The 12,045-nt window shown below is 50.4% G+C and overlaps 1 protein-coding gene across 1 annotated transcript in view; it reads right to left on the reverse strand.

The window, feature by feature from the left end:
* Positions 1–12,045, reverse strand: part of Naglu (N-acetyl-alpha-glucosaminidase) — a 443,026-nt gene that overhangs the window by 131,777 nt on the left and 299,204 nt on the right. The window contains exon 13 of the mRNA XM_070091031.1: positions 2,187–2,259. Coding sequence (XP_069947132.1) covers positions 2,187–2,259 — 73 coding nt within the window. The remainder of the gene's footprint in view (positions 1–2,186; positions 2,260–12,045) is intronic.

The raw sequence follows: 12,045 nt of genomic DNA on the forward strand, positions 1-12,045 counted from the left end.
AGGTGTATTACTAAGAGGTGTGTTACTAGCAGGTGTATTACTAAGAGGTGTGTTACTAGCAGTTGTATTACTAAGAGGTGTGTTACTAGCAGGTGTATTACTAAGAGGTGTGTTACTGGCAGGTGTATTACTAAGAGGTGTGTTACTGGCAGATGTATTACTAAGAGGTGTGTTACTGGCAGGTGTATTACTAAGAGGTGTGTTACTAGCAGGTGTATTACTAAGAGGTGTGTTACTAGCAGGTGTATTACTAAGAAGGGTGTTACTAGCAGGTGTATTACTAAGAGGTGTGTTACTAGCAGGTGTATTACTAAGAGGCGTGTTACTAGCAGGTGTATTACTAAGAGGTGTGTTACTAGCAGGTGTATTACTAAGAGGTGTGTTACTAGCAGGTGTATTACTAAGAGGTGTGTTACTAGCAGGTGTATTACTAAGAGGTGTGTTACTAGCAGGTGTATTACTAAGAGGTGTGTTACTAGCAGGTGTATTACTAAGAGGTGTGTTACTAGCAGGTGTATTACTAAGAGGCGTGTTACTAGCAGGTGTATTACTAAGAGGTGTGTTACTAGCAGGTGTATTACTAAGAGGTGTGTTACTAGCAGGTGTATTACTAAGAGGTGTGTTACTAGCAGGTGTATTACTAAGAGGTGTGTTACTGGCAGGTGTATTACTAAGAGGTGTGTTACTAGCAGGTGTATTACTAAGAAGGGTGTTACTGGCAGGTGTATTACTAAGAGGTGTGTTACTAGCAGGTGTATTACTAAGAGGTGTGTTACTAGCAGGTGTATTACTAAGAGGTGTGTTACTAGCAGGTGTATTACTAAGAGGTGTGTTACTAGCAGGTGTATTACTAAGAGGTGTGTTACTAGCAGGTGTATTACTAAGAGGTGTGTTACTAGCAGGTGTATTACTAAGAGGTGTGTTACTAGCAGGTGTATTACTAAGAGGTGTGTTACTAGCAGGTGTCTTACTAAGAGGTGTGTTACTAGCAGGTGTATTACTAAGAGGTGTGTTACTAGCAGGTGTATTACTAAGAGGTGTGTTACTAGCAGGTGTATTACTAAGAGGCGTGTTACTAGCAGGTGTATTACTAAGAGGTGTGTTACTAGGAGAACAAATACAGAGTAAAGGAAGGTGTATTATTATGTCAGTTACACGGTAAGAGAAGTGGACGCCCAGACATTTTTGATGGCTACTGTTATTATATTATTATATGCTCCACCGTGTACTCAACCTGCCATATGGCGCTCAACCTGCCATATGGCGCTCAACCTGCCATATGGTGCTCAACCTGCCATATGGCGCTCAACCTGCCATCTGGCGCTCAACCTGCCATCTGGCGCTCAACCTGCCATCTGGCATCTGCTCTCGTTGTTGTCAGCTGCTCCAGCTATCTGTCTCGTCTCTGTTTTACCTGGTCGCCTTGGTGCTTCTTGCCGCCCGTCAGGTACTGTACAACTGTCCACAACTCTGAGAGGTCACTAACATGCTATTATTGCTCTTACACATCACGCAACCTCTCCAAGGATTAAACTGGGCTCCAAGCCAGCTCAGAGGATTTAACTGGGCTCCAAGCCAGCTCAGAGGATTTAACTGGGCTCCAAGCCAGCTCCAGGGATTTACATTGGCTACAAGCCAGCTCCAGGGATTTACCAGGGCTCCAAGCCAGCTCCAGGGATTTAACTGGGTTCTAAGCCAGCTCCAAGGATTTACCTTGGCTCCAAGCCAGCTCCAGGGGTTTACCTAGGATCCAAGCCAGCTCCAGGGATTAACCTGGGCTCCAAGCCAGCTCCAGGGATTAACCTGGGCTCCAAGCCAGCTCCAGGGATTAACCTGGGCTCCAAGCCAGCTCCAGGGATTAACCTGGGCTCCAAGCCAGCTCCAGGGATTAACCTGGGCTCCAAGCCAGCTCCAGGGATTAACCTGGGCTCCAAGCCAGCTCCAGGGATTTACCTGGGGTCCAAGCCAGCTCCAAGGAAAGTTGTGACATTAAGGGAAGGTGTGTTATTAAGAGGGCAAAAATACTGCAAGAATTGTTATTAACACTTGTCAACAAGTCCCGCCTCTCAGATAGAGATTCATCAAACTCTGACTCATAACAATCATCAGAGCAGATGATAATAACATCGTGTATAATGTAATTTATTATTGTTCAATAAAAAAGAAGAAAATATTGATTAACTCACCATAAGTAAGTTCCATGCCTGGCCTAAACGTCCATCATTAGAACCATACCGTCTGCTGGCGTAGTCCGCTGCCCTGAAACACCCACTCAAAAATAGTATTTGAAGATATAATATATTTCTAAGATTTCAAGTTTATCGGAAACCTACCAATAATAATGATCTCACACACTTCTATTCCAGTCAAGATACCAAGACCAACATCTTCTGTTTTCTAATTATGTCCAAGAACCTGTATTGATAAAGCCACTGGATGGCGAAACGTTTACAATAAAGATAACCAGATGTTGCACATGTGTCTTAACTTTCATCTTGTCGGTAGTGTATACCTGTCTTGCACATACCAAGACCAAAAGAGGCATCATCATCGGGTTTTTCCTAAGAGCATAATACCGAATTTGTAGTCCTGAGTTTCTTGACGAGGAATGTACATACATTCACCAAACCTTCACTAAGTTACATTTTCCTTCCTTTTTCATCAAAGACTGCAAGAGCTCTTCAGATCATTAATTCTCCACGCACCAACACCACTCCCAACAAAGTTATAATTCTTCCCAACAGCCAGGTTGCAGTGAACGTTTCTAAAGTACTTTCACAAGCTAACACCAGAGTCGCCATCGCTTCTAGCACTTCAATAAAGGATCTAACCAGGACAAAATCAAAGGACCACGAACCAGTCAATGCAGGAGTTTACACTATACCCTGTGGAGGCTGTGACAAGATCTACGTAGGTGAAACAGCAAGAACCCTAGACACCCGCCTCAATGAACACATTTATGCATGCAGGAACGATAACTTGAACAACGCCTGTGTACAACACCGAAATTCCACCAATCATCTCATGAAATTCAGGGACGCCCAATTAGTGATCAAAGAAACTAATTTCCGCAGACGCAAGTGCCTTGAATCTTCACTAATAGCTGTTTCTAATACAATTAAACAAAACAACGGCAGCTTCACCATCTCTGAAGTCTTAGCAAGAATCCTCCTGAAAATAGTAAACCCTGCCATCACATAGTCTCTCCTGTTATACTACACAACGCACATTACAGAGAGTGAACACTGAAACAAGCTGCCTCTTTCCAGTCTATATTTTTCCAACCTATTTTTATGTTACCCAAGTAATAGCTTTTATATCCTTTTACTCATGTACGAATTAATTGCTCTACCATATTATATTGCTACTACAACTTTTGTCACTACTACTACTACTACTACTACTACTACTACTACTACTTATATCACTACTACTACTACTACTACTACTACTAGTATTGCACCTCATTCTGAGCCTATATATACCCTCTGTGTCCATGTATTGTTTGTAACGGCTCGACAAAGCTCCTGGAGAGCGAAACGTTGCTACAATAAAATGTCACATTAGTTGCACTTGTGTCCTGTTACTTTACAAATATTTTTAAAGAAGCAAACACTTATGCAAATATATTCCCTCTCTCCCCACACAAACACTCACACACACACATTAGTGTTCAGTGAAGAGGCGGGGCTAGGAGTTGTGTCTCGACCCCTGCAACCACAAACAGGTGAGTACACGCACACACACACATGTATGAGTCATCGGCATGGAGGAGCGGCCCCTAAACAAACATAATGTAAGGGCACCCTGATCAAGGAAAGACGCGGACGGACGTGATGCAGCCGTTGGAACTGCTGCCGTAACATCTTCCCTGCGGTCATGTCTGTAACATCACCCCTGTGGTCAGGTCTGTAACATCACCATCACCCCTGCGCTCAGGACCGTAACATCATTTCTGCAGTCAGGTCTGAAACATCACCCCTGCAGTCAGGTTTGTAACATCACCCCTGCAGTCAGGTCTGTAACATCACCCCTGCAGTCTGGTCTGTAATGTCACCCCTGTGGTCAGGTCTGTAACATCACCCTGCAGTCAGGTCTGCAACATCACTCCTGTGGTCAGGTCTGTAACATCACCCTGCGGTCAGGTCTGTAACATCATCCATGTGGTCAGGTCAGTAACATCACCCCTGCGGTCAGGTTCGGAACATCACCCCTGCGGTCAGGTCTGTAACATCACCCTGCGGTCAGGTCTGCAACATCACCCTACGGTCAGGTCTGTAACATCACCCCTGTGGTAAGGTCTGTAACATCACCCCTGCAGTCAGGTCTGTAACATCACCCCTGCAATCAAGTCCGTAACATCACCTCTACAGTCAGGTCTTACATAATAATTGCGGTCAAGTCTGTAACATCACCCTGCGGTCAGGTCTGTAACATCTCCCCTGCGGTCAGGTCCATAACATCACTCCTGCGGTCAGGTCCGTAACGTTACCCCTGCAGTCAGGTCAATAACAGCACCCTGCAGTCAGGTCTGTAACATCACCCCTACGGTCAGGTCCATAACATCACCCTTGCGGTCAGGTCTGCAAAATCACAACTGCGGTCAGGTCTGTAACATTACCCTGCAGTCAGGTCTGTAACATCACCCTGCGGTCAGGTCTGCAACATCACCCTGCGGTCACGTCTGTAACATCACCCCTGCAGTCAGGTTTGTAACATCACCCCTGCGGTCAGGTCTGTAACATAACCCTGCAGTCAGGTCCGTAACATCACCCTGCGGCCAGGTCTGTAACATCACCCCTACGGTCAGGTCTGTAACATCGCCCTGCTGTTAGGTCCCTAACATCACTCTGTGCTCAGGTCCGTAACATCACCCTTGCACTCAGGTCCGTAACATCACCCCTGCAGTCAGGTCAGTAACATCACCCTGCGGTCAGGTCTGTAACATCACCCTGCGGTCAGGTCCGTAACATCACCCTGCGGTCAGGTCCGTAACATCGCCCTTGCAGTCAGGTCCATAACATCACCCTGCGGTCAGGTCTGTAACATCACCCTGTGGTCAGGTCCGTAACAACACCCCTGCGGTCAGGTTCGTAACATCACTGTGGTCAGGTCCGTAACCTCACCCTTGCGGTCAGGTCCGTAACATCACCCCTGCAGTCAGGTCTGTAACATCACCCTGCCGTCAGGTCCGTAACATCATCCCTGAGGTCAGGTCTGTAACATCACCCCTGCAGTCAGGTCCATAACATCACCCCTGCGGTCAGGTCCGTAACATCACCCTGCGGTCAGGTCTGTAACATCACCCTGCGGTCACGTCTGTAACATCACCCTGCGGACAATTCCGTAACATCACGCTTGTGGTCAGGTCTGTAACATCACACGTGCAGTCAGGTCCATAACATCACCCTGCGGTCAGGTCCGTAACATCACCCCTGCAGTCAGGTCTGTAACATCTCCCTCCCGTCAGGTCCATAACATCACCCCTGCGGTCAGGTCTGTAACATCACCCCTGCAGTCACGTCCATTACATCACCCCTGTGGTCAGGTCCGTAACATCACACTGCGGTCAGGTCTGTAACATCACCCTGCAGTCAGGTTCGTAACATCACCCTGCGGCCAGGTCTGTAACATCACCCCTACGGTCAGGTCTGTAACATTGCCCTGCTGTTAGGTCCCTAACATCACCCTGTGCTCAGGTCCATAACATCACCCTTGCACTCAGGTCCATAACATCACCCCTGCAGTCAGGTCAGTAACATCACCCTGCGGTCAGGTCTGTAACAACACCCTGCGGTCAGGTCCAAAACATCACCCTGCAGTCAGGTCCGTAACATCACACTTGCAGTCAGGTCCATAACATCACCCTGCAGTCAGGTCTGTAACATCACCCTGCGGTCTGGTCCGTAACATTACCCTGCGATCAGGTCTGTAACAACACCCTATGGTCAGGTCCGTAACAACACCCCTGCGGTCAGGTTCGTAACATCACTCTGTGGTCAGGTCCGTAACATCACCCTTGCGGTCAGGTCCGTAACATCACCCCTGCAGTCAGGTCTGTAACATCACCCTGCCGTCAGGTCCGTAACATCATCCCTGAGGTCAGGTCTGTAACATCACCCCTGAAGTCAGGTCCATAACATCACCCCTGCGGTCAGGTCCGTAACATCACCCTGCGGTCAGGTCTGTAACATCACCCTGCGGTCAGGTCTGTAACATCACCCTGCGGACAATTCAGTAACATCACGCTTGTGGTCAGGTCTGTAACATCACCCCTGCAGTCAGGTCCATAACATCACCCCTGCGGTCAGGTCTGTAACATCACCCTGCGGACAATTCCGTAACATCACGCTTGTGGTCAGGTCTGTAACATCACCCCTGCAGTCACGTCCATTACATCACCCCTGTGGTCAGGTCTGTAACATCACCCTGTGGTCAGGTCTGTAACATCACCCTGCAGTCAGGTCTGTAACATCACCCTACGGTTAGGTCCCTAACATCACCCTGTGCTCAGGTCCGTAACATCACCCTTGCACTCAGGTCTGTAACATCACCCCTGCAGTCAGGTCAGTAACATCACCCTGCGGTCAGGTCTGTAACATCACCCTGCGGTCAGGTCGGTAACATCACCCTGCGGTCAGATCCATAACATCACCCTTGCAGTCAGGTCCATAACATCACCCTGCGGTCAGGTCTGTAACATCGCCCTGCAGTCTGGTCCATAACCTTACCCTGCGATCAGGTCTGTAACAACACCCTGTGGTCAGGTCCATAACAAGACCCCTGCGGTCAGGTTCATAACATCACCCTGCGGTCAGGTCCGTAACATCACCCCTGCAGTCAGTTCCATAACATCACCCTGCGGACAATTCCGTAACATCATGCTTGTGGTCAGGTCTGTAACATCACCCCTGCAGTCAGGTCCGTAATATCACCCTACGGTCAGGTCCGTAACATCACCCTGCAGTCAGGTCCATAACATCACCCTTGCGGTCAGGTTCGCAACATCACCCTGCGGTCGGGTCTGTAACATCACCCTGCGGTCAGGTCTCTAACATCACCCTGCGGATAATTCCGTAACATCACGCTTGTGGTCAGGTCTGTAACATCACCCCTGCAGTCAGTTCCATAACATCACCCTGCGGTCAGGTCCGTAACATCACCCCTGCAGTCAGGTCTGTAACATCACCCTCCCGTCAGGTCCGTAACATCACCCCTGCGGTCAGGTCCGTAACATCACCCCTGCAGTCAGGTCCATTACATCACCCCTGTGATCAGGTCCGTAACATCACCCTGTGGTCAGGTCTGTAACATCACCCTGGGGTCAGGTCTGTAACATCACCCTGCGGACAATTCCGTAACATCACGCTTGTGGTCAGGTCTGTAACATCACCCCTGCAGTCAGGTCCGTAACATCACCCTGCGGTCAGGTCCATAACATCACTCTGCGGTCAGGTCCGTAACATCACCCTGCGGTCAGGTCCGTAACATCACGCTTGTGGTCAGGTCTGTAACATCAACCTGTGGTCAGGTCTGCAACATCACCCTGCGGTCACGTCTGTAACATCACCCCTGCAGTCAGGTCTGTAACATCACTCCTGCTGTCAGGTCCATAACATCACCCTGCAGTCAGGTCCATAACATCACCCTGCGGCCAGGTCTGTAACATCACCCCTACGGTCAGGTCTGTAACATTGCCCTGCTGTTAGGTCCCTAACATCACCCTGTGCTCAGGTCCATAACATCACCCTTGCACTCAGGTCCATAACATCACCCCTGCAGTCAGGTCAGTAACATCACCCTGCGGTCAGGTCTGTAACAACACCCTGCGGTCAGGTCCAAAACATCACCCTGCAGTCAGGTCCGTAACATCACACTTGCAGTCAGGTCCATAACATCACCCTGCAGTCAGGTCTGTAACATCACCCTGCGGTCTGGTCCGTAACATTACCCTGCGATCAGGTCTGTAACAACACCCTATGGTCAGGTCCGTAACAACACCCCTGCGGTCAGGTTCGTAACATCACTCTGTGGTCAGGTCCGTAACATCACCCTTGCGGTCAGGTCCGTAACATCACCCCTGCAGTCAGGTCTGTAACATCACCCTGCCGTCAGGTCCGTAACATCATCCCTGAGGTCAGGTCTGTAACATCACCCCTGAAGTCAGGTCCATAACATCACCCCTGCGGTCAGGTCCGTAACATCACCCTGCGGTCAGGTCTGTAACATCACCCTGCGGTCAGGTCTGTAACATCACCCTGCGGACAATTCAGTAACATCACGCTTGTGGTCAGGTCTGTAACATCACCCCTGCAGTCAGGTCCATAACATCACCCCTGCGGTCAGGTCTGTAACATCACCCTGCGGACAATTCCGTAACATCACGCTTGTGGTCAGGTCTGTAACATCACCCCTGCAGTCACGTCCATTACATCACCCCTGTGGTCAGGTCTGTAACATCACCCTGTGGTCAGGTCTGTAACATCACCCTGCAGTCAGGTCTGTAACATCACCCTACGGTTAGGTCCCTAACATCACCCTGTGCTCAGGTCCGTAACATCACCCTTGCACTCAGGTCTGTAACATCACCCCTGCAGTCAGGTCAGTAACATCACCCTGCGGTCAGGTCTGTAACATCACCCTGCGGTCAGGTCGGTAACATCACCCTGCGGTCAGATCCATAACATCACCCTTGCAGTCAGGTCCATAACATCACCCTGCGGTCAGGTCTGTAACATCGCCCTGCAGTCTGGTCCATAACCTTACCCTGCGATCAGGTCTGTAACAACACCCTGTGGTCAGGTCCATAACAAGACCCCTGCGGTCAGGTTCATAACATCACCCTGCGGTCAGGTCCGTAACATCACCCCTGCAGTCAGTTCCATAACATCACCCTGCGGACAATTCCGTAACATCACGCTTGTGGTCAGGTCTGTAACATCACCCCTGCAGTCAGGTCCGTAATATCACCCTACGGTCAGGTCCGTAACATCACCCTGCAGTCAGGTCCATAACATCACCCTTGCGGTCAGGTTCGCAACATCACCCTGCGGTCGGGTCTGTAACATCACCCTGCGGTCAGGTCTCTAACATCACCCTGCGGATAATTCCGTAACATCACGCTTGTGGTCAGGTCTGTAACATCACCCCTGCAGTCAGTTCCATAACATCACCCTGCGGTCAGGTCCGTAACATCACCCCTGCAGTCAGGTCTGTAACATCACCCTCCCGTCAGGTCCGTAACATCACCCCTGCGGTCAGGTCCGTAACATCACCCCTGCAGTCAGGTCCATTACATCACCCCTGTGATCAGGTCCGTAACATCACCCTGTGGTCAGGTCTGTAACATCACCCTGGGGTCAGGTCTGTAACATCACCCTGCGGACAATTCCGTAACATCACGCTTGTGGTCAGGTCTGTAACATCACCCCTGCAGTCAGGTCCGTAACATCACCCTGCGGTCAGGTCCATAACATCACTCTGCGGTCAGGTCCGTAACATCACCCTGCGGTCAGGTCCGTAACATCACGCTTGTGGTCAGGTCTGTAACATCAACCTGTGGTCAGGTCTGCAACATCACCCTGCGGTCACGTCTGTAACATCACCCCTGCAGTCAGGTCTGTAACATCACTCCTGCGGTCAGGTCCATAACATCACCCTGCAGTCAGGTCCATAACATCACCCTGCGGCCAGGTCTGTAACATCACTTCTACGGTCAGGTCTGTAACATCACCCTACGGTTAGGTCCCTAACATCACCCTGTGCTCAGGTCCGTAACATCACCCTTGCACTCAGGTCTGTAACATCACACCTGCAGTCAGGTCAGTAACATCACCCTGCGGTCAGGTCTGTAACATCACCCTGCGGTCAGGTCGGTAACATCACCCTGCGGTCAGATCCATAACATCACCCTTGCAGTCAGGTCCATAACATCACCCTGCGGTCAGGTCTGTAACATCGCCCTGCAGTCTGGTCCATAACCTTACCCTGCGATCAGGTCTGTAACAACACCCTGTGGTCAGGTCCATAACAAGACCCCTGCGGTCAGGTTCGTAACATCACCCTGCGGTCAGGTCCGTAACATCACCCCTGCAGTCAGTTCCATAACATCACCCTGCGGTCAGGTCCGTGACATCAACCCTGCAGTCAGGTCTGTAACATCACCCTCCCGTCAGGTCCGTAACATCACCCCTGCAGTCAGGTCTGTAACATCACCCCTGCAGTCAAGTCCATTACATCACCCGTGTGGTCAGGTCCGTAACATCACCCTGCGGTCAGGTCTGTAACATCACCCTGCGGACAATTCCATAACATCACGCTTGTGGTCAGGTCTGTAACATCACCCCTGCAGTCAGGTCCGTAACATCTCCCTGCGGTCAGGTCCGTAACATCACCCTGCAGTCAGGTCCATAACATCACCCCTGCGGTCAGGTCCTTAACATCACCCTGCGGTCGGGTCTGTAACTTCACCCTGCGGTCAGGTCTGTAACATCACCCTGCGGACAATTCCGTTACATCACGCTTGTGGCCAGGTCTGTAACATCACCCCTGCAGTCAGTTCCATAACATCACCCTGCGGTCAGATCCGTAACATCACCCCTGCAGTCAGGTCTGTAACATCACCCTCCCATCAGGTCCGTAACATCACCCCTGTGGTCAGGTCTGTAACATCACCTCTGCAGTCAGGTTCATTACATCACCCTTGTGATCAGGTCCGTAACATCACCCTGCGTTCAGGTCTGTAACATCACCGTGCGGACAATTCCGTAACATCACGCTTGTGGTCAGGTCTGTAACATCACCCCTGCAGTCAGGTCCATAACATCACCCTGCGGTCAGGTCCATAACATCACCCTGCCGTCAGGTCCATAGCATCGCCCTGCGGTCAGGTCCGTAACATCACCCTGCGGTCAGATCCATAACATCACCCTGCAGTCAGGTTCGTAACATTACCCTGCGGTCAGGTCCGTAACATCACCCTGCGGTCAGGTGCGTAACATCACCCTGCGGTCAGGTCCGTAACATCACCCTGCCGTCAGGTCCATAACATCACCCTGCGGTCAGGTCCGTATCATCACCCTGCGGTCAGGTCCATAACATCACCCTTGCGGTCAGGTCCATAACATCACCCTGCGGTCAGGTCTGTAACATCACCCTGCAGTCTGGTCCGTAACATCACCCTGCGATCAGGTCTGTAACAACACCCTGTGGTCAGGTCCGTAACAACACCCCTGCGGCCTGGTTCATAACATCACCCTGCGGTCAGGTTCGTAACATCACCCTTGCTGTCAGGTCCGTAACATCACCCCTGCAGTCAGGTCCGTAACATCACCCCTGAGGTCAGGTCTGTAACATCACCCCTGCAGTCAGGTCCGTAACATCACCCCTGCGGTCAGGTCTGTAACATCACCCTGCGGTCATGTCTGTAACATCACCCTGCTGACAATTCCATAACATCACGCTTGTGGTCAGGTCTGTAACATTACCCCTGCAGTCAGGTCCGTAATATCACTCTGCGGTCAGGTCTGTAACATCACCCTGTGGACAATTCCGTAACATCACGCTTGTGGTCAGGTCTGTAACATCACCCCTGCAGTCAGGTCCATAACATCACCCTGCGGTCAGGTCCGTAAATTACCCTGCGGTCAGGTCCGTAACATCACCCTGCGGTCAGGTCCGTAACATTACCCTGCGGTCATGTCCGTAACATCACCCTGCGGTCAGGTCCGTAACATCACCCTGCAGTCAGGTCCATAACATCACCCTGCAGTCAGGTCTGTAACATCACCCTGCGGCCAGGTCCGTAACGTCACATTAGTGCAATATTCCCCGAGACACTCAAGTCTTCGACAAGTCACCGATTTCGGCCTCGTGTCAACACCAGTGACACAGGACTCCAGCTGTTAGTCAGGCAGGTTTTATTCCCCTTTCATTTGCCTCAGACACTCCAGTGTTCAGGTATATGTAAGTAGAATATTCTCCCCTTTAGAGACCGTTATAGGAAAACCATCAGCAAAACCCAGTGAATACCACTAGGCATTTCAA

Source organism: Cherax quadricarinatus, chromosome 33, assembly GCF_038502225.1.
Source record: "Cherax quadricarinatus isolate ZL_2023a chromosome 33, ASM3850222v1, whole genome shotgun sequence".
NCBI classification, from domain to species: Eukaryota; Metazoa; Arthropoda; class Malacostraca; order Decapoda; family Parastacidae; genus Cherax; species Cherax quadricarinatus.